Consider the following 21734-nt stretch of genomic DNA (forward strand, 5'->3'; position numbering starts at 1 on the left):
GTGTCTTTACCCACTATGGACACATCCTACCACAAAAGCTGCACCTGCAAGGCCGCCAGCATTGTGGACGACCCCTCCCACCTCTCTCGTGGATGCCTGACTCTCCTGCCATCTGGCAGAATGTACCAGAGCATCCGTTCCACCACCAGACTCTGCAACAGCTTTTTCCCCGAGACGGTCAGATTACTGAATGCGCCGATGCCCCCAAAATCCACCTGGACCCATCTGGACCCTTTCCAACATCCACCATGGACTGATCACACACCTGACTGATTATAAATTATTAAATTATTTGAATGCTGCTATGAGACCTCAATGTTTGCACTAGTTCCTTCATCACTCATATACTGCTTTGACACTTATGTGTATGTGGGTGTATATATTCATTCCTCTATGTAGTCCTGTGTAATGTGCTGCTGATGTGTGCTGCACCATAGAGCCTGAAGAATGACATTTCATTCCAGTGTATACAAGTTATACTGAGGAATGACAATAAAAAACACATGACTCGACTTGGCTTGAGAGGTAAACAAAGTCATTCAGAGAGGTTTGATGTGAAATGCGCTGCTCTAGAGAAAGTTGCTGAGTCAGAATTGTTCACAGTGGTGGTGATAGGAACCAGATGTCTAAGGAGTTTAATGCCTCTGAGAGCTCCCTCACAGAAAGTTATAACCTGAAACAGTAATGAATTTATTGTCTAGTGCCTGAGACATTGTTTTACGGCGGTTTTGAAAAATCCATTACTTTTTAAAATCCATTCATGCTGGAGGTACATGATGGCTGCTGTCAGTGCAAAACAGTCCCTAAAGAAAACTTTTTTTTACCAAGATTTGCCACTATTTTACCACTATCTACATATATATAAAAAGTCAGAAGACACGTAGGTTCACTGATTCATTTCGAATATTAAACAAAATGGTTCTTATCGGAGAAGTCGCTCTTTAATAACCTATTTTAGATCAACCCACTATTACTCTGTTTGTATCTCAACAATTAAATTATGAAGAAATTTTGAAAGAAATGGTGGAATTCCCCTTTCAGGTGAGCTCATCTGTTTGAATGGCTCTAGCGCAGTGACTAGTTCCTGCTGCACTGTGCTGCAGCCCTCGCGCATGAGCACGCTCTAAATTCAAATTCAAAATTCGACGGAAACTCAAGGGTTTAGCGCAAGCCTGAGCCAACGGTCATTTGGACCGTTACAAGTGTGGCAAGTGTTACGTGGACTCGATATCCTGAGATTATGATTGTTATTATTACTTATAATGACGTAGCTATGCTAACTAAGTACGTTCATTTTAATATTTAATAATTCAGTTTATGTTACTTTATTGTGGCCTATGACGTTAACTTCAGTTTACTCTTTGCAGGTTAGCTAGCTAACCTAGCTAGGATAGTCAGGATAGCTATGCTAATGCTAATGAGGCAGGTTAACAACGGGGATAGCAGTTATTTTGAGACGTTTGAGGAAAAGCGGTGTGGAAATACGTTGCAAATTAGCTGATAAATTAATATAGTTTTGCATCCGCTTGTGTCAGGTGTACCAGCAGGTAGCCAGTAGTCAACTGTCACAGGATAACATGGGACAATAGTTTTTAGGACAGTGGGTTAATTTGGCCTCAAATAACGTTAAACGTTAGCAGAGTTGAGGATATGAGTTATTTATTTAGTTAGATAGTTTATAGCTAATTTCAGTTTGTGCCCAGTGTAATTGTAGTTAACACCCAAGTGATTTCTTATTCCATCATGAAACATTTCACGCTTTATTTCTATCTGTCCTAGTCCCCACCATCCCTATGCTGTTGAAGGGCAACTCCACCGATGTTTCCCAAAATTCGACATAATTTAATGGTTGAGATGTAAACGAAGTCATTCAGAGTGCTTTGGTGTGAAATGCTCAGTTCTTGGGGAAACTTGGCTACTGAGTCATAATTGTCGTGGTGGTGATAGGAACCAGACGTCCGCCTCTAAAAGCTCACCTGCAGAAAATGTATTTGAATCCATTTATTTGAATCTATTCATGGTAGATGTGTACACGCAGGTGTTTCAAAGGCAAAATGTCCCCAGAGAAGACTTTTTTTTTCAGATTTTACCATCATCAACATTACATATAACAAATAAGAAGGCACATGTAGATTTACTGGTCATTTTGGATAGTAAATAAAATGGCTTTATTTGTGTTGTAGACATTGTGACCCCTGGTTCTTATCACCACCGCACCTGTAAAGAAATCAAGAGTGAAAGAGTGTAAGTTTCTATACACGTCAAACCGCTCTCAGTGACTCTGTTTAAATCTCAAGGACTGAATCATTTAGAAACTTTTAGAAAATCTGTGGAATTGCCCTTTAAGTTACTGAAAAAAGCACCGCATGGTCAACAAATATCACAAAAAATGTCTGCGAGACTCTTAAGAAACTTCAAGCGCTGGAAGGGAAGCCTCGCTCGCCAAACCAGGCGGAGTCGGAAACGCGAAAGCTAAAGCCGTGAGCCTCCACTCCTCCCCCTTCCTCCCTCCCTCTCCTCCTCCTGTCTACTCTCCTCCTTCCCTCCCCCTGACGGAGGCGGTTCACGGTCGTGGAGCTCAGGGAGCCGCCGTGATCCAGTGCCCCAGAAAAGCGCTGCGTCGTCCTGGACAGAGACTCAACGCCGCTAGCTTGTCATTTCAACCCCTCTCGGGTCAGAGGCAGAGGAGTCGGCGTGAGAGAAGACGGTTAATCCGCGCTCGCCTCATCAAGGCCCCGTCCCTTTCTTCTTCTCGAGCACAGAGAGCATAGGACAGGGACTCAACCAGAAGGCTGCCAGGAATATCTCCCCCCCGGTGTCTTCTTCTTTGACATTCGCCCCAGAAATGGACGGTTTCGCCGGCAGTTTAGGTGAGTGTGTCCTCGGGTAGAAATACGGGCTAAGCTACTATTAATAGCATTGCCACAGCACGGGGCTAATTCAGTCAGTCAGAGCTGGTGCAGGCGGTGAGGAATGTGTGGAGCCCCACTGTATACACGTGTCAACGGGGTAGAGCTGAACACCATAACCGCTCTCACATTTCTCACATTTCTATGTCGAAATGGTCGCGCTTTGGCTCTGGAAAGCAAGTTTTTTAGCGTGTCAGGGCGGCTCACAGCACAGCATGAGGCCGAGTTTCTTTTAGGCTCTGTTTATTTCCGTCGTTACACACGGCTCTTTGACGAGAGGCTGGAAAATGCCGCCGTGTAGCCTTCTTGTGGAGCTCGCAGCTTCGGTAAATAAGATATAAATCGATGCGGTAGGAGGTTTATGTAGGCTTGGTTCAGGTCTACGACGTTGTCAGGGCAGATTGTGTTCGCTGTCCCTGACAAAGGCAAGGGAGAGAAGGAGAGTGGGTTATTTATTCATTTCTGTAGTAGGCTACAGGCGAGCTGCATGCAGATCTGCACCGCAGTGAAAGAGGTGAACAGCAGAGAGAAGTGTGATGTGGTGCGTATGTCTTTCAGTGTGACTAGCAGGTGTCAGACGCGGTAAGGTGGAAGAGAGAGCCTCTGAAATGATGTCTTGAGGGACTGGATTCTGTGGTATATCGAAAGGAACTGTAGAAATCAAAGCCAACGTGCACAGTGCCCTCCAGAATTATGGGTACCCTGGTAAAGAGTGGCGAAACAAGGCATAATCAGGTTGAGCTTATGCTGAAAATATCACAGAAAGCTAAACTTTCAGCCTCTAACCTATCAGTAGTTGGTGGTCAGTGAATAGTTTGCCGAACACAAATGTGGAACTAATGTTTACCATGTTATTTAGCTTAAATGGGTTGTTGTCAGTAGCACATTGTCTTTCTCCTGTCTGTAGAAAGTGTGTTTTATTGTAGTGGGACTTTGGCCCCTGAACACTGACCATGATCTAAATATCTGCTCCTAGTGCTATGGCACTTCACTATCGTATCTGCAGATCGAGAGAGCGCAGTGATCATTACATAACTTCATGTCACCCTGTTGCTTGGTTACGCTCTGAAAAGGGTTGTGCACGCTGACAGTTAGCCTTACTCCAAGTTGCTGTGGTGATGACTTGCTGGCTTTTAGGCTTGCCAGATGATTCAGGAAGAGAGTGTGCATGTGCTTACAGTCTCCCTATACTGTCCTACGTGGGCTCAGAAAGTGCTGATCCAGTGGTTAAGGCAGTCCTCCCTTTCTCTCTCTCCATGGCGGTGTGCAGCAGAGCATCATTTGCTTGCTGTCGTACTTGCGGAGTCTTGCAGTTTTGTGCAAATGCCGTCACTAGACCAAACCACTTTTCTGTATTGATCTGCATACTGCAAATCATTCGTAGTTTTTGTCGTCATTTTTCCATTTGAGGCACAGCCACTGTGTTGTTTGGCTTGGCAGCCGTTGCTAGGTGAAAAGGCCAGGTGAAAGGTGTTCTGCTTGGCTGGTGATGCGACTGACGCACATAGAAACTAGTTCTAGGAACAGTTTTAGCTCAGAAAGGCCGCAAGTGTGACAGAACGAAACCCGTTGTGGTGTCATCCACACGCAACCTTCGCTTAAACTTGAGCATGTCTCTACGTGTGTGTGACATTCAGTCTCCCGCAACATCAGGGTCTGTGTCAGCGGAGGAAATGTCAAAGGTGCAGCTAACGTTTTGTGGGCACTTTGAGGGCTGCATCATGAGCATTCATGATATGGGATTCATACTGTCAATCATCTTTCATACTGAGGCTTAGGCTTTGATTTCCTGTGGCCTGCATTTAGTTTTCTAGCCATTTAGCCTAGTCATTGGCTGGCAGTCAAAAACATATTGGTTAATTTTACCCTAAAAAACATTATAATATCTATGCCACAGTTTTATTTATTAAGATATTTAGCCTGTGAAATGTGCAATAGATTAATGATTAGAATGTCATATCAGCCATTGAACTTTGATCTTTTTATTATTGTGGAATAACTCTTAACTTCTTGAGCCCTAGGTTTATTTTTCAGTTACTAATCTTAATTCTTATTTTTCAGTAAGTATTATAAATTATTACAGATCAGGTGAAATGGGGCATTTTCTAAGTCACTTATTCAGTTGTTGACCACAAGCAAATTATTCAGTAACTACAGTAAAATGTATGTAAACGTTATGTAGTTCTGGGCATAAGAATTTGAAGTTCAGGCCCTTAGAGTTTAAGGCATTAACTATGTAAGACATATGTAACAATTACACCTGTTTGTAATACTTCTCCAGCTCTCCACCAGCTATGATTATAGTAATAAACAGAGAAGCACCTTATGCTGTAATAAATATTTGACACTACATTGGCATTATGTGTTGCATCACCTGTGCATCTGCAATATCAGTGCAGTGTTGTTTCTGATAGAGGCTGTGTATCAGATACATTGTGCTTGTGTGCGTTACTGCTCTACAGCCTGAGGTATGTGTATTGACAGTTGTGGGTCAGCAGTGTGAAATGTTTTTGTTTTTCTAAGCACTTTTGATCCAAGTACTGGCGCATGTGGTGCTTGGAGGAGATTAAGGATCCCTCTTCTACTCCTGACAGAGAGAGGGAATCTGCACACTGCCTATTACAACCCCGCACCCCCTCCGTATTGCTGCTCCATGTGGCAAACTTGCGGTTATAAATAACAGTCTGCCGCCATTGTCCCATCCCCCTTTTTAGGCAGGTGCAGTCCCCACCTCTGCCTCCCGGTGGCTACCAAAAACCCCCTTCCTCTGCGTGGGTCAGTGTGTAGGTTCCTGGATGCATTGCTTTTGATGTAACAAGTTTGGTTTAACAGCTGCGTGTTTTCCATCAGTTCTGTGCTAATCATCCACATTAGTTTTTTTATAAAGACCAGTAGCGGTAAGGCACCATCATCAGCTCAGTATGCGTGCATGCTTCAGTGCCCTTGGTTGTCATGGGTAAAATAAAATGCTCACTTTGAGAGTTCAGTTGCAGTTCAGTTTGGAGCAAAGCTTTGAACCTTAGGTACTTGGGCCACTGTTAAAATTTTGTCTGCTATATTCTGTGCTGGCTGGTATGCCACGCTGAGAGTTCTCTTTTGTTCAGCAGGATGCTGCTTTTCATATTCTTTGCTTCTTTCATGTTACTCCTTTGATAGTGAGTGTTCTTGTGACACTAACATGACTCAGTCAGTCTGTCTTAGTGTGTCAATAAGTCTGTCTTTGGCATGATGGTCTGTGAGAGCATATGTACATGTATAGGCACTTGTATGCTATTCTCTCTCCACAAAACTGAGTCGCATTAGGAAAGACAAGCAGAGGATCGGGTTACAAAATTGGGAATGAAAGAGGAGAAGAGAGAGGGAACGCAGAGAGGGAGAGAGAAGGAAAAAATCTGGAAAGAGACACACATGCGTTCGAGCACTTCCAGATGCAGGAATGTTTGCCTCCCAACTTTGCGCATTCCTCGACCCGTTTTTCCCTCATAACAATGGATTGCATTACATCTGGAATGAAGAGGGAAAAAAATGACAAAGGGAGACAGAAAGATGATAAAGAGTGATAGAGAGTATGTAGAGGATTGGACGAGCATTAATTTGGGGATGTTTTTAAAGTTGTCTAGTGTGATTGTACTCAATCTAAGAAAATAACACATACCCAGAACACCCTGACTGACTATAACTGCTTTGACACTACTACTCAAGAAATTGTCTTTGAGGAAGGTTGGTGTGGGAAAGACTGTGGCATTAATGCTCTTTAAAGCACACATCATGGTGAATGTGGTGTTTCCAGTGCAATAATGTGTGAAAGGGGCCTGCACTAAATTTCAAGACAGTGTGAGTTACGACTATGTTCCATGTCCTCTAGGCACCACACTTCAAACACACAGATGAATATTCTGCTGAATCACGAAAAGGTGCGAGGGGTACCAGGTGTACCCTTCAAGCATTAGCAGCATATGTATATATGTCTGTGATTTGTGTGTGTTCTTATTTTTAATGAGGTGGTTCGTTTTCCTGGTGCGTGTGCTGGTGGGGAGGAGCGCAATGCAGAGGCCAGTGTTTGTAAACATTGCGGCCAGATGGGGGGCAGCGCCAAGCTTTGATTTGCGCTGTCTTTCAGCAGCGTAATATGCTGTTTTTCTCAGAGACTCACTGCTGCTTGTTTTGTTCCGTGTTTCGTCTTTGTCTCTCTCTGGCTGTCATCTATCTGTGGAGGGGTTTCCATCCACCTCTTTTATAAAATAAATTACAAATGAAAGGCCAGAAATTCCAAAAAAGGCCTAATAACACAAAAAACAAAACAAAAAAAAACACTTGGATGTTGGATGAGATGAAGATCAATAAGGCAGAAATGGGAAAAACTGCACTGGAAAATTGATTGTTTGAATAAGTTATGATGTAGCGGGAACGAAAGTCATGTGTTTACACTCCATCTGACTATAGGCATAGCGGCACATCAGAATCATCCGTGCTATGTCTTGACTGACATTCCCAGGGGTTTGGTGGCCGACAGTGAAGTGGGAGTGATTTTGGCCCTAATGGGCACTTGGTGTGTCTGAACTGTTAGGGCTACAGTCGTGTGCATTTAATAGAGTTAGAATCCCTCCATTGTAGGACTAGAAAGTATGACAGTTTTATCGTTGTGGTGATAAATTACTATCACAGTATGTCACTTTTCTGAGCATATCGGGGATATTGTCAGTACTTGAAGAACACTGACCAACTGCATGTTTCATTACAAAGGGAGTATGATTAGATTGTATTTAGCACATTGCAGTGTGTAAAACAATAAATAAAAGTAATTTGTCCACAAAGTTTTTGAAACGTTGCCCTCCTGCTCTTGTTTGCCTGTTCAATTTCGGATGTCAGGAAAAGAAATATCATGACATATCGTGTATCATTTAAATATCTTGAAAAATCATGATATTACCCACCTCCGTTGTGTATGCATGCAGGGTTAGCGAGACTAATTTCTTGTGCTGTATGGAGCAAGCATGTAACGTTGTCTTTGGGAATTTGAGCATTTCAGTATTAACACTAATTACTTTGCATTTTCTTTTACTTTGAAAATTTGCCTCAAATGTGCAAAACGACTGAATGAAAACCCTGCTTAGCTCTGCCTTCTCTCTCTCTCTCTCTCTCTCTCTCTCTCTCTCTCTCGCTTGCTCGCTCGCTCGCTCGCTCTCTCTGCTGATTTGTTCACAAGCTGCACTGCATTTCCTCCTGTGCTCAGTAGGGAAAGCAGGAAGTACGGCGGTTGATCTCAAACCATGTCTGGTGTCAATTTCCTGACGAGCACATGTGTATAGACACACACACACACACACATACACAAGCACATTGTAACCATCGAGTCTAGCCATGTACTCGTAATGAGTATTATCTGTGTGCAGTGGGAGTCTAGAGAGAGATGGAGACACAAAAGCCATAATCAGGATTAATCACTTATGTGTTCTTTGTAAAGAAAGATGGATTGTGTGTGTGTGTGTGTGTGTGTGTGTGTGTGTGTGTGTGGTGGGTAACGTGTGTTTTAACGCTAATCTCTGAGAGTCGGGATCAGTAAGGGGTTAAATCCTTCCACAGAGGGACTGTGATTCAGTTAGTCTGTAAGAATAATAGTGGTAGTCTTATTGTTGTTTATTCTGAGATGGCAAGCTGTTGATTTTATTCTCTTAGCCTAAAATTATGCAGAATGCAGTTTATATCATTCAGATATGATTAATATTTGGTTCTACATTTAAATGGTTAGTATTGCCCAGGTACATTGAAAATTACGAAGTAAAATTCCAGAATCCCACAATAGCATCAACAACACTTACATTTCTATGTTAGCAAATTGGCTTTTTTCTTAAAGAAATATAAATAAATATTAAATAGACTTGATACGTTGGCAACATCAGTTTTACTTAGCAGTGGGCGTAAATACTAGCACTTAAATGCAGTGATGGGATATCGATACCTACAACTAACACCACAAAGAAATTTCTGACAAAGAATTTTCTGATGTTCATGGCAGAACATGCAACATCAGTTTTTGGTGTTGAAAACACGCTAACGGAGCCGCTTACCTGAATGGCTTAGCTGCTTCTTTCAGTAATCACTTGTCTGCTGTCGTGTGGTCACTTACAGTCTGAGTTAATGTTATTGAGAGGAGAAGGAACCACCGGACTCTTGCCCTAGCTAGGCTGGCCTGGTGTGCACCTCTGTTGGTCAGCTGTATCACTCAGCAGTGGGGTCTCACCCGTCGCTTCAACCAGGCCAGAAAAAACACTGAAAGTCGCTGATTTTGACAACATCAACCATCTCATTGACAAGAAATTTGGATGTGAAACAACTTTCAGCTCTGTTTTTGAGCCAGAGAAGCTGCTGTGTGCTGGTGTTTAAACTGTTTATCTGTGTACTGTTCAGTTCTGTTGTTAACCGTTCTGAACAATAAAGGTATTGTATGCTTGCTTAAGTTGTTAAACATGGTTCTTATTACTAATTATTAGAGATGAAATGGTTACTTGTTTTACAGTAAACCGCGGTAAAATTAATGACGGTTAGTAGTACCGTTTGAACTTATCGTTAAAACCGCGGTCGATACCCGGGGTGAAAAACTCAGCGATTCAGAGATATTTCAGCCTTCTAAGAAGACCAAGTCTGACGTTTGGTCATGTTTTGGGTTTTATAAGGATGCAGAAGGAAAGTTATTTGAAGATGACCACCCTGTCTGCAGAACAGGCCGAAAGAAAATAGCGGCGAAAGGGGGCAATACATCAAACCTTACGAGTCATCTTCGCGACCACCACCCGCTACTTTTTAGAGAATGCAAGGTTAACTTTAACGTAGAAGTCTGTGGGGACTTCGAAATAGAAGAAATGTCGTGGTTTGTGTGGTTTAACTTATGCTTATGGTTCGTTAATAATAAAAAATGAAGCTTTTCGTGTCAAAAAAACAACCAAAAAAAACCAATCAGTGAATCAACTGTGAATCGAAACTAAAGCTTTTAACACATTTCTGTGGAGCAGTGTCTCCAAAATGAACTCTGAGTTAACAGTCACACAAGCTCTGGAACGAGACGCTGCAAAAGTTCAATCTGCACAGCTCCCCTTTCTTGTCTCGCTTGCAGTGTTTACTGTCTGAGAAGAGAATAACACTGTCTCAAATCACTCAATGTCCCCTACATAGTGCGCTACTGTTCAAACAAACACGATCATCATTAACAAGCAGTTGAGGTTTAAATAGGGAATTTGTAACCTGTTGTTAATGTTGATTATAGATGACTTAGTCGAACATTTCATGCACTCTTTGGGTGAAGGATTTGCTATGTCATGATCCATGAAGTGCACTACATAGGGAAGATAGTGTGCTTTGAGACGTGACCTTGCGCGAGTAAAAGCTGTGTGCCGCTTTTAGGAAAAGCAGAGTGTCAGAGAGTAAACTTTAGGAGTGTTTCTGCCGCAGCTCAGATGCATGTTAGTTTTTAGTTATGTTTTAGTTTTAAAATGCTTTTAGAGAAGCAGCTCCACGGGTGAAGACACACTGTGTGAGTTCTACACTGTCTGCAGCTCACAGCACGGTCACGCAATTCCTCTGTGATTTTGGCTGTTTTTCCTGGTGCACTGTATTGATTAGGGGTACAGCGCCACAACGGCACAATAATGCTGCAATTGCAGTTAGGAAAGAAATCCCCTGTGTGCAACACTTCGTAGAAGTAGTTTTCCATTAAGACCCACCTCAGAGTTGGTCGAGATTTAATTCTCTATGCAGGGAAATCCCTAATTATTGTAATTAATAATAATAATAATAACACAGTAATAATAATAATAATAATATAATAACAGTAATAATAATACATTTGCTATTCTTTTGTTTACAGAGTATTACAAGTATTGTAAGTAATACAAAAGTAATACTAAAAATGTGTTGACCTAATTTTTTAATGTTTATGCAAACAAAAAGTGCATATTGCTGCCAATTCTGTTTGTGTTATTATAAAAGTTGGTGAAACGAGTTTCAGTTTGTGTATCAGTATTTATTTTTTTATTCATTTTACTTTTCAACACATTTGAACAATATCGCGATGGATGATTTTGATTAGAATAATAAAAGAACAAAACATGCGACGCATTAAAGTGACACATGCACAAAAAAGACTGCTATCATAAACAATAAATTGTTTTCTCTGGGACATTTTCATGCACAGAAGCATCTACCCTGCTTACACTGAACAGACTGAAAAATGCTTTTTTTCATAGTACACACTTGTTTTGACATTAATTTAAAATGTATAAACTTATGATATTGATAAATATGTAATTAATTATGTCACACAGATGTCTTGGCCTAGTAATACTGTCAGTGAATGGTTTTGTCCTCTTTGGTGGAGGCACGGCAATTCATCAGTGTTGGTAGTATACTGGTAGAAACCTTCAAATATTAAAATATCTCCTTTATTGTCATAATGCCCAGTCCTAGTTAAAAGCCAGAAAAACTCAACTTCTCTACCTGTTCAGGACCATGTGGGCATTTCAGACCGCATGGTAAATGACAGTGGCGTAGCCAAGGCAACATAAACAACCCCACAGCAGCAGGTTTTTTCCCCATTTTTTAAGCTTTTTATTTTCTGGCAGAAGTCAAACTTTGAGTCAGAGTGAGATATTGGAGGTAATGTTAGGGTCAACCCAAGAGCGACTACAGTAACAGTGGTGGTGCGTGTTACTGACTAATGCAAGAACCTTGGCCAACTCATAACGCAAACACCGTTAGCATTTAGTATAGTACTGTTGCTAGGTGGCTATGACAGGTGACACATCATTTGAGCAGTGTTAGCATTTGCTGTGTCTGTTAAATTAGACAGTGAAATTATGCAAGGAAAACTTTTTAAAAGAGCTAAGCTCACACTCTGCCTGGCAGTTCAGACATCCAGAGTAGAGAAGGACCAGCTCTGTCGACAGAATGCTCTCCAAAGCCCAGTTTCACTTTTGTGACATTATGGGACTGATCTTTTGTAAAGTATGGTCTGCAGACATGTTATTTTTTTACATGTGCACTACAGTGATTTTACCATGGTTAACTTAATCAGGCCATTAGAGAGGAGCAGAAATGTTTCAGTACTTAAGTTCATAGCAAGAGGGATCATCGTGTGTGTGTGTGTGTGTGTGTGTGTGTGTGTGTGTGTGTGTTTTTGTGTGTGTGTGGCTTGGCTTGGAGTCCAGCTGGAGGATGGGCATGTGTCCATATTTTTTGTGCATCAAGGCTTTCATGAGCTGAGTCAGATATTGTGCTCTAACCGAACCAACAGAACTGTGCAGTGCTTGGAGTTCACAAAACTGAAATCGAAAACCTTTTTAATCAGGTTTGTCAGATCAAACTCTGCAAATCAGTTTTACCAATGGAGAAACATTCAAAGCTATAAGTGTATCTGCCCCTAAAGGCTTGCGCTGATTAGCACATCATCATACCTGCATTAAATATTCTAATGCTTATGTCTGATCACAACTGATATTATGATTCTTGGCAATTATGTGTCCACACAGATAGATAAGTTATATTGTGCTTTATTAATCCAAACATTATACACATAGCAATCCTGAAATGAATGTGAATGGCATGAGAAGGAAATGGTGGGAGAAATGGGGGGATTTGAGATTTGGGGAGGATGTTGAGGGGTATGTGGAGCTTGTGGTGAGGACGCGGGGATTACCTGGGCTTGCTGTAGTTCATGCTCACAGACAGTGTAGTGGAAGAATGGGAGCCCTATCCATGTGGCAGCCAGTATATTTACAGTGTTTGCTGAACTGAAACCGTAGTTAACCCTTAGAAGTCTATAACTATTAGTGTCATTTTCTTGCGCTGTTTACGTGTACAGCGGCTCGCTGTTAAGTTTCCACGCATGCAGAATTATGCTGCAAGATCTGTACATTTTACCGCCATGGCTAGCCTTGTCATCCATTTGAAATTATTTAAGTTGATCACAGTTATTTAGGTTGACGGCAGTTAATTTCCAGTTGCTAGTTTTCTCAATCAAATGTTTACGTTGCATGAAACAATGTGAACTGGGTGCATTTGGCTGGTGAGTAATGCTTGTTTGTAGCTTATTTGCCAGTTTGGCCACCTTAGACTTGTAGTTTTAAGTCAACTGGAAATCCTAATTTTCTTACCTTGTTAGTTGATTTCTGTGGTCATATTAAGCACAGTTTATCTTACCATACAGTTTAAAAGGTAAAATTATCTTGTAATCTGATTTAAGTGTAGTGACACCTTCTGATTTTTATTTCCAGTTGTCCAAAAGTGGCCAGTAATTCATGTTGGTTTTAATAGTTGCATACCATGAAGGGAAAAGACAGTTAAATTGTTAGTCTCAATTATTAATATGACAATTAATCGTTGTGACTGTGAAAGGCCTGACTGATGAAGATGGCATATGTAGTGTGCGAGTGCAGTGAGAGAGTGTGTATTTGCTAGTTATAGCTCTCTCTGGCTCTGTGGATCTGTGCTGCAGCTGCTTATTTTTAGCTGTTTGTCACCTACAAATCATGAATGTGCCGTGTCGGCCATTTTCAAGCGCCATGTGCCCCCACACTTTTCTCCTGAAACGCTAACCTTTATGACACGCTGCCTATGATCACACATGCGCACACACACACACACATTCAATACGCTGTTCAAACAGCATGCTCCACCTTTTGTTGTCAGCATGACAAAATGTACATGAGGGAAAATGATTAAACTGACACTCTAATGTTTGCCATTGCCAGCGTGCCTCAGGCCCAACTTCAGCTGCCTCCGGAAGGCTCTTACTATGTGCAAATACAGTAGCCCTTCATTTACTCTTACATATATGGTCGGTGGAAAGTCATTCAAAAGTAATGGAACTGTTATCTCAATACTTAACTGACATTGTGTGCTATCCATTATATGCATTTTTTACAGGATTAATTGCAGTTATCAGGTAATAACAGATAATCTATAACAAAATGCATTTTGAAAGGAACCTTCCAAGCCTTACGCACACAGGTGAGAGTTTAGAGTTCTGTGCAGCAGTCACAGATTCAGGATGGTGACACTGCAGAATTCATGCTCTACCCAAACGTGTATGTGCATTTTGCGGCGTGGGATGATGACCTCATTCTGTCCCCGCAGTGCAGCAGCATAGAGTGATGACTCTCCACCTTGAGCGTACTCTCAATCAGTGGCCTCTTCTCCCTGGTACTTTTCCACAGTAGCCCAGCTCCAGCTTGGCCAGAGAAGCTATTTCCATAACAACCAGTTATACAGTAGCAGGTATGGCTTCATCTCCAATGAGAGCTTTAGATGAGGAGTGAACATAAATGACAGACAGGTGGCACTGTTGACATGGTTGAGAAACACGTGATGGCTGTGTGTGCAGCAAAATGCTTGCGTTCTTTCTTCAGTTATTCTTTCCCTATCTTTGGGTCACACACCTGGCTTAAGGAACATTGTCTAAATAAGGGCTGCCCAAAGTGAGGTCTGGATGTGGCCTGCTAGAAGGTTGTGCTAATGAGCGAATAAGCATTTTTATATAATTTCTTCTTTTTCCTTTTAAGATTTGTTTTTTAACCTATCTTTTAACAAGATTTGACAAAAGGAGATTTAGGGACCACTGGAGTAAAGTTTTTAAAAAATTAAAGACATAACAGTGTGCTTGATATATGGGGAAGCTGTATCATTTAAAGTATTGAAGGAAAACATTTGTCTGCATTTAAGAAAGTTTTATGGCAGTTTTATTGCTTGAAAACATGATGATGTTAATTTGCAGTGTTTTAGTGAATGAAATAAAGAGACAGATGCAAAAATGACATTGCAAAGGTCTCAGAGAGAAAAGAAAAGTGAAAAGAGGCAGAGACGTATTTTAAGAAAAGAAATTCGAGAGACAAGACGGCCTCTGTGGAAGCCAGTCTTTCATTGGGTGTTTTTCTGATCTTCGGTCATCCATGCGACCTCAACCACCCCCAGCCCCCCTCCCCCAAGCTCCAGGTCCAGATGCTTCTTTTCCGGGAATCCTCTCTCTCTCTCTCTCTCTCTCTCTCTCTCTCTCTGTCTCTCTCTCTCTGTCTCTCTCTCTCTCTCTCTCTTTCTTTCTTTCTTTCTTTCTTTCTTTTTCTCTCTCTCTCTCTTTCTCTCTCTCTCTCTCTCTCTTTCTCTCTTTCTTTCTCTCTCTCTTTCTCTCTCTCTCTCTTTCTTTTTCTCTCTCTTGCTGGCCAGCCTATCGACTTTCTTTCTTTTACCTTATTGTTAGTTTTTATGGTGAACAGAAAGCTACAAGAACCAAAGTTCTCCACTGCTAAAGAAAAGAAGAAGAAGGAGGAAGATGACACTAATGGCAGCATTTCAGTTAGACAAGTGTCAGCTTGTCAGTATCAGGTTTGATGGTTAAATTCCCCAGCAGCCCTGCAGCAAGATGCCTGCCTGCTGCTTTTACTGAGCTGTAAGTCTCATGCACGCTTTGCAGAGAGCGATTTATGCAGACACATAGTTACTTGAACATATGCAGATTCCAAAAAATCAGGGTTAGTGTGCTTCGCCAGCTGCAGGGTGGTCTCTCTCTCTCTCTCTTTCTTGATTTTCTCTCTCACTCTCTCTCCCTCTCTCCCTTATATTTTCTCACTGAGGGTGAACGCAGACACAGGCCTAATGCAAAGCATTTGATCAGGACTTTCCCTCCTTCCTGGCGGCATTAAACCAGTCGCGTTTGTATTTGTTTTTGAGCGTGTGCATGTTCGTAATCAGGAAAAAGAGATGGGGAGTGATAGGGTAGTGTGTTTGCATGGCACTAGCTTTTATATCAGTGCAAGAAGGTGAAACGCTTATCAGTTGCTATACTGATATTTTTACACACATCTGGGTTTTATTGTCTATATTTAGAATAGATTATTAACATCCTTAGAAATTGTTCACTGTCTCTATGACTACATGTGGTGACTGCCTTTCATTCAAACTTTCACTGTCATATCCGGGGTTTTTCTAAAGCAGTGTGCATCCATATTCACACGTTATAAAACAGACGCACAAGTTGCTGTCCGTGCATTGTGGCAATTTCCTGCTTAAAATGTCCTTTAGTCAACAATACAAGTCCACATAGTGCCCATAAACCATGATACCACGAGGCCATAAACATTCAAGTCAGACAAACAACTTCTTCAGGATCTGTGTTCCACAGAGAGGGATGTTTTTCCTTTTTAACTCAGTTTTACTCTACTTTAATTTGCCTAAAGCATGCAGTTTGAGATTTGCAGACTAACCCATCATACACGCACGCACAATTGCTGCACACCTGTGATTTCACTCAAACAAACGTGTATGTAAGTACTGCCGTCAGCAGAAACTTCTAGTGAGCTCTTTGGCCCTGTGCCAGACACTTCTGTGGTACAACATTGTGTGTGCGTGGCGCAAGGTTGAGGCTGCTCAACTGCCAGTTAAGAAGATTCAAGAACTTGTTCAAACACAAGTCCGTCAGGTTTTCTTTTTTTCTGTAACCATATAATCATTAGCTATGCAGTAGGCCTGAATGCCAGACCTGTTCTGTCTGCACAGAACATGCATTAAGGTTTTTATGCAGATTTTTGTTGCACCATAAGTACAACACTGTGATTATGAGCGGTTTCATTGCTGACATTCTGTAAACAGCAAATCTACTGTACTGCAATCTCAGAATACTGCAGTGCTCAGCTTATCATGTGTTCTTGCATAATAGAGGCTTGGGGTGCTTTCCATGAACTACTGATATTGATATGCTTGAGCTATTCGTTGCGTGGGTTATGTATACATCTTGACTTGAGTCAAATGGAGAACATTATACTAATCAACAATATAGTTGCTAGTATGGGGTACTTCAAAATCAAAGCTTTATGTGGTGTTTGTGCATGTAAATTTGTTGGAAATCTCAGCTTAGCTTTGCACTTCAGAGTACTCCATGCATGGAGACTTCTGTTTGGCTCAGTCCATTATACAGAAAAGCACAGGCCGGCACGTAATATCCTTTCCAACTGCCTTTAGTAGCAGACAAACTCTAGTTTTATTAGGTGTTGGTGAAATAACTACTAAGGTGCAGGTCTGTCTCTTTTTAAAAGAAGCAATAAATGCAACTTCACACTTGAAATTGTGTTACTTGAAATTAGTAGGCATGGAATGTAGCCACGTGACAGACACTTATGACACATCTGTGGGCTGAAGGAGAGTGTCTTTTTGGGGTTAGGTCAAACATCTAGGTCAGTTCCTGTCTTATGTCATGACGCACATTGAAACATTTGTGCGGGCGGGCTCGAGACCAGCAGTGAGTCTGAAAGGTGTCGCAGCAATGAGACTTACAGGTGAGGTTTAAAAGCTACATCTTTTAACATCGATGACGGTTATAATGCTGTGAAAAATATTAGGTTCACACAGGAAACGTCCATCCAGCCTTTTCTTGAAAGTATGGACTGGTTTCTGCCTAGTATACTTGACTGTTTCTCTCTGTCCATCCCAGTTAAAGTCCCCTGGGTCAGAACCTTTCTCGTTGCTCATATGCATCATTATTCAGCATTTTAATTACTAAAGAACCAATGGCAGTCAACATAATCATATTTATACAGGTGCCAGAAGTTTGTAGGCACCTACTCATCCAGTGTTTCTTCTGTTCTGAACACCTCAAATGCACCTTAAAGTAGCTGAATTCACTAATTAACTTTCGGACATAAATTTTGTCCAGTTTGACCATAGCAGACTGCACTCAAAGTCCATGCTTTGACTTTTAATTCTCAGAAACATAAATAATAAAAAATAACCATTTTGCTCATTAAATCATCATATTTAGTTTACCAAAGTATGTTGGTAACTAAACAGGTACTTATTGTATTGGAGCAAATTAGTCTGTTAAGCATAGAGTAAAAACTAATGAACCGAAGTAAAATATTGAGAGCAGTGTTCCTAATGTTTGAAAATGCAACCATTAGTTACTTTTCTGATTATTTTTTTATGATACTTGTGAAAACATTACATTGTCGAAGTCAGTGTTGCTGAGTTCCTCACGGTATCTGTGGCATAAGGTGATATCTTGCTATAATTAGGTCAATGCTGCAAGTGAGCTAGCTGTTCTAGTGGGACTTCAAATAAAAAATGATATGATGTGCCAGATAATGTATATCTAAGTACTTATTTCAGTCTTGTCCCAGTCTTGTCTGAAGAACGGACACTTGGATATTGCTCTTGGTTAGTATTTAAGTCCATGTCTGCAGATGCAGCTGGCGTAGCAGACCTTAGTAATGTTGGCTGTACAGTACAAAATGTAGTTGTGTATAGTACTAGTAGGCTAATGCTCCAGCAGTGCTTGTTATGCTTTGCAGTGTAGTAGTAGACTTTCCACTCTGGTCCTGTGGCCCCTCGGTCCTGCTGCACTCTGCCAGGCTAATTGGAAACAGAGCCGGCAGGAATGTAGGCGGTACTGCCAAGGGGGGCAGTGGTAGGCGGCTCAGTCGCTAACTCGCCCGCGTGCCCGCTCGCCCACTTACCCCTCTGGCAGCCTGGGTACTATGGGGGCAGGAAGCCTGTGTTTCTCAGCTCTGAGCAGGATGCAGCAGAACACTTTGTGCCCTCGCTTCTGTCCTCATAACTTAAAGTGACAACTCAACAAAAAAAAAAGGAAATTACCACAATTTTCCCCTTAACCCAAATGAAGTTGATCATATAGACACATTGGATAATATTTTCTTTTTTTAGTTTATCTATGTAGTGAGGCTAATGTAATCAACAGGTAATAGAAGCTTATAGGCACTGGTTAGTATTTTGCTTCCCTAAATCTTGAAGCCTGAATTCTGTCTGTACTTTTATTCATTTTTATAAATAACAGTATGTCATACAGTATCAGAAACCACATAAGCAAGTCTATTTGAGATTATGTAACAAGTAAGCAAGTTTAAGTGCTGCACTTCACACAGTGCTTGTGGTTATAAGCTTCCATTTCTTGTTAGCTATGTTTGCATTGTAGCTTTAGTGCACAACTAAAGAAGCCAGCTTTGGACCTGAAATGTAACTTCGCATTTTGGGGTAAGGAGAAATTTGTATACATGTTTTTTTTTATTTTTATTTTATTTATTTATTTTTTAAATCTTTAAGTCTTTTTTAAAATCTCAATTTGAGCTTTCACATGTACCTAAGAAAAAATAACATGGTGATGACTCAGCATTCATTGCCTCTTCCCTCCACATCTCTGTAATGCCATTCAGACCCATATTTGTTTTTTTAGTCTGTAAGATTGCACTATGGCAACTGTGGCAGCATTCTGCAACCCAGCTTATTGTGTAGAAAATAAATGAAAGGCAAGTATTTATTCTTTTTAGTCTGATGAAATAAAATTAGTTTTGTTGCGGATACTTGTATAAAATGATTCTATAGTACTTATGTGAATAATTTGTAGGATGCTGTGGATGTGTCTTGTGTCTGGTAATGTTTCATTATTTCATTCGCCTTTACAGAGGAAATGTCCCAGTGCAATACTTCCGGGGACTATCCTGTATGAGTGGGTTTTGGACATTTAAGAGGATCTGTGCTTTTAGCGCTGTTTGTTTCTCCAGCCCAACCTCGGTAGGCCCAGAGTAGGCTGATAACAGTGCAGCTCTGCAACTGGCACCACTTCCCCAAGCCAGGGAGCCAAGATGGCGGCAGAGCATTGTGTAACTCTTTACTTTTAAATACCATGTTAGTCAGAGAGATTAGCAGAGTTTTCTGCACCTTGCACAGGCCTGAACATGTCCCATCAAAAACCATTAGGCCGGTTAAAACTGGCAAGGATATGGAGAGAGAGAATAACAACAAAAACATAAGGGATGGGAACAATAGAAAGATGGCAGTTTGTGAAAAAGTCATAGACTTTGGCATTGCAGCTTGCTCAGTTTAACTCTTACTTAGGAAGTAGGAGCCGCGTTTGACTCTGCATGTTTTAAGATTTAAGAACTGCATTTGAAATGCATTTAAAATATGTATGGTTGCAATCGTGCACAAAGGTTAGGCAAGTTATAATTAAGCAGCAATAACTGTAGGGATGGATTTGGGTTGTAAATATTTTTTTTTGGGACTCGCTCAAAAATGCGTCATTACTTAAGTTATAACTCTTTTGTTAGACAGCATGTAGGGTCATGTAAAAGTACTGTTTGCCCGTCTTCTCCAACTCTCTGTAGCTGAGCTCTTTGGGAAAGTGCCCTTAAACAAGTTTAAATTCTTTTGGACGCATATCAAAGGTCATTTCCAGTACACAATGGCTGATACAGATTTAACTGACTCACCTGCAGTCTTTTTTGCCTATGCTAAAATGCTGTTTTTTTTTTTTTCTGTTTACACTCACATGACACTGTATTCAAATATAAACCAACTGTTTGATGTCACCACAAAATCATTTAAGCTCATTATATTAACTACATTGTGGCTGGAGTTGTGTAAATCTGTTTAAAAAGCAACAAAAACAGTCTAATTCAGCTAAGACATATTTATACATACAATAAAAGGAGCATAATCAAAATTATTTCTTTGGCTAGCTTGAACATAACAGACTGCAAGTAAAGTTCATATTTTAGGTCGAGAATTTTTTTTGCCTGATTTGAATTTCTTTACAACGGAACAGTTTTATTTTTCTTTTTTTAATCTTGAAGCTCAGACTGTGTGGACTTCTATATGGCATTGTGACATTGATATCACAATGGTTGCGTGTGGCTGTGGTGAGTGTGTGTTTTTCGGGGAACAGGTTGGGTGTTAATCTAAAAACACCTCTTAGTACCCTACTGTCTCTGTGCTCGCTTGCTCTCCGTTCTCTTTTTCTGTCTTTCCTGCGGGGCCTTCCTGTCATCTCTGTTTGAGTGGTGTTGTGCTCTGTCTCAGGACGAGTCTCAGTTTCGTCTTTGCAGATGACTGTGCCCTCCGCTTTATGGCCAGCCAACTTGTGATGCGGCCCGTCCCCGAGGCATGCTGGGATGCAGGGTGTGGTCATGCCTCGTGGCGGGAGCAGTCCAACACAAGGAATTTTTTGGACTTGGCATTCTGTGTGTGTATGTGTTAGTGTTTGTGTGAGAGCAAACCTCTGTCTGTTCATATATTCTTAGTTAAAATCATATGATGCAAGGCTTCTACACACTGCAGCTGCATATCAAACCATTAAGGTCACCGCTAAGTGTCCAAACACAGAGGCTAGTCACATGGTGAAAAGGCAGCAGATTGAGCGTGTGTATGTGCTGTATTTCCCATTAAAGTGAAATACCTTTTTTTCTAAATGTGTTTTACTTGTGCCAACAGAACTGAATATGTGTACTCATGTTACATGTCAAGCATTTGAATTAGTGCATTTGAGTGCAAGAACACTGGAGTTCAGGAAGTTCAACTCCTCTTCAACTTACCCCGAGGGCTCCCTCTCCCTATAGATAGCCACACATACAGCACACTCACTCATGATATTCGCTGAGTGAACTTACCTGTCTAGATTATTTTTGCTGTCACTGATCAGGCTTCTTACATTGTGTCCTCTTCAGGATACTCCAGTTCAGTTTGAAGCACATACTGGCAACCAGAGTGAATATTATATGATGACATTCACAGGTCAGCCCCCATGCTCCCCCCAGGCACCCGCTTCCCACCAAGAGGGATTGTGCAGATTCTAAGCTAGGCTACATCATAAGGCTGGTGCATGCTTCAGCAAACTAAAGCCTGACATTCATTAGATTTTCTAGATAGGTAGCTGCTACCCTTTACATATTTTAGTAGCTACAAGTTTTCCTGCCTTGCATTTTTTCTGCCTTGTACACCTGGATCAACAAGTCAACTAATTAACGAGTCTTTACTGAGTTAAGTCATGGGTGACAG

General features: G+C 41.2%; 1 protein-coding gene across 1 annotated transcript in view; it reads left to right on the top strand.

Moving 5' to 3' along the window:
- The first annotated feature begins 2534 nt into the window (after positions 1-2534).
- LOC118810206 (echinoderm microtubule-associated protein-like 4) overlaps positions 2535-21734 on the top strand; it is a 76154-nt gene continuing 56954 nt past the window's right edge. Inside the window, exon 1 of the mRNA XM_036573798.1 lies at positions 2535-2870. Within this exon, the coding sequence (XP_036429691.1) occupies positions 2846-2870 (25 nt within the window). The 5' untranslated portion in view covers positions 2535-2845. The remainder of the gene's footprint in view (positions 2871-21734) is intronic.

This window comes from Colossoma macropomum, unplaced genomic scaffold (assembly GCF_904425465.1).
Source record: "Colossoma macropomum unplaced genomic scaffold, Colossoma_macropomum, whole genome shotgun sequence".
In the NCBI taxonomy this organism is placed as follows: Eukaryota; Metazoa; Chordata; class Actinopteri; order Characiformes; family Serrasalmidae; genus Colossoma; species Colossoma macropomum.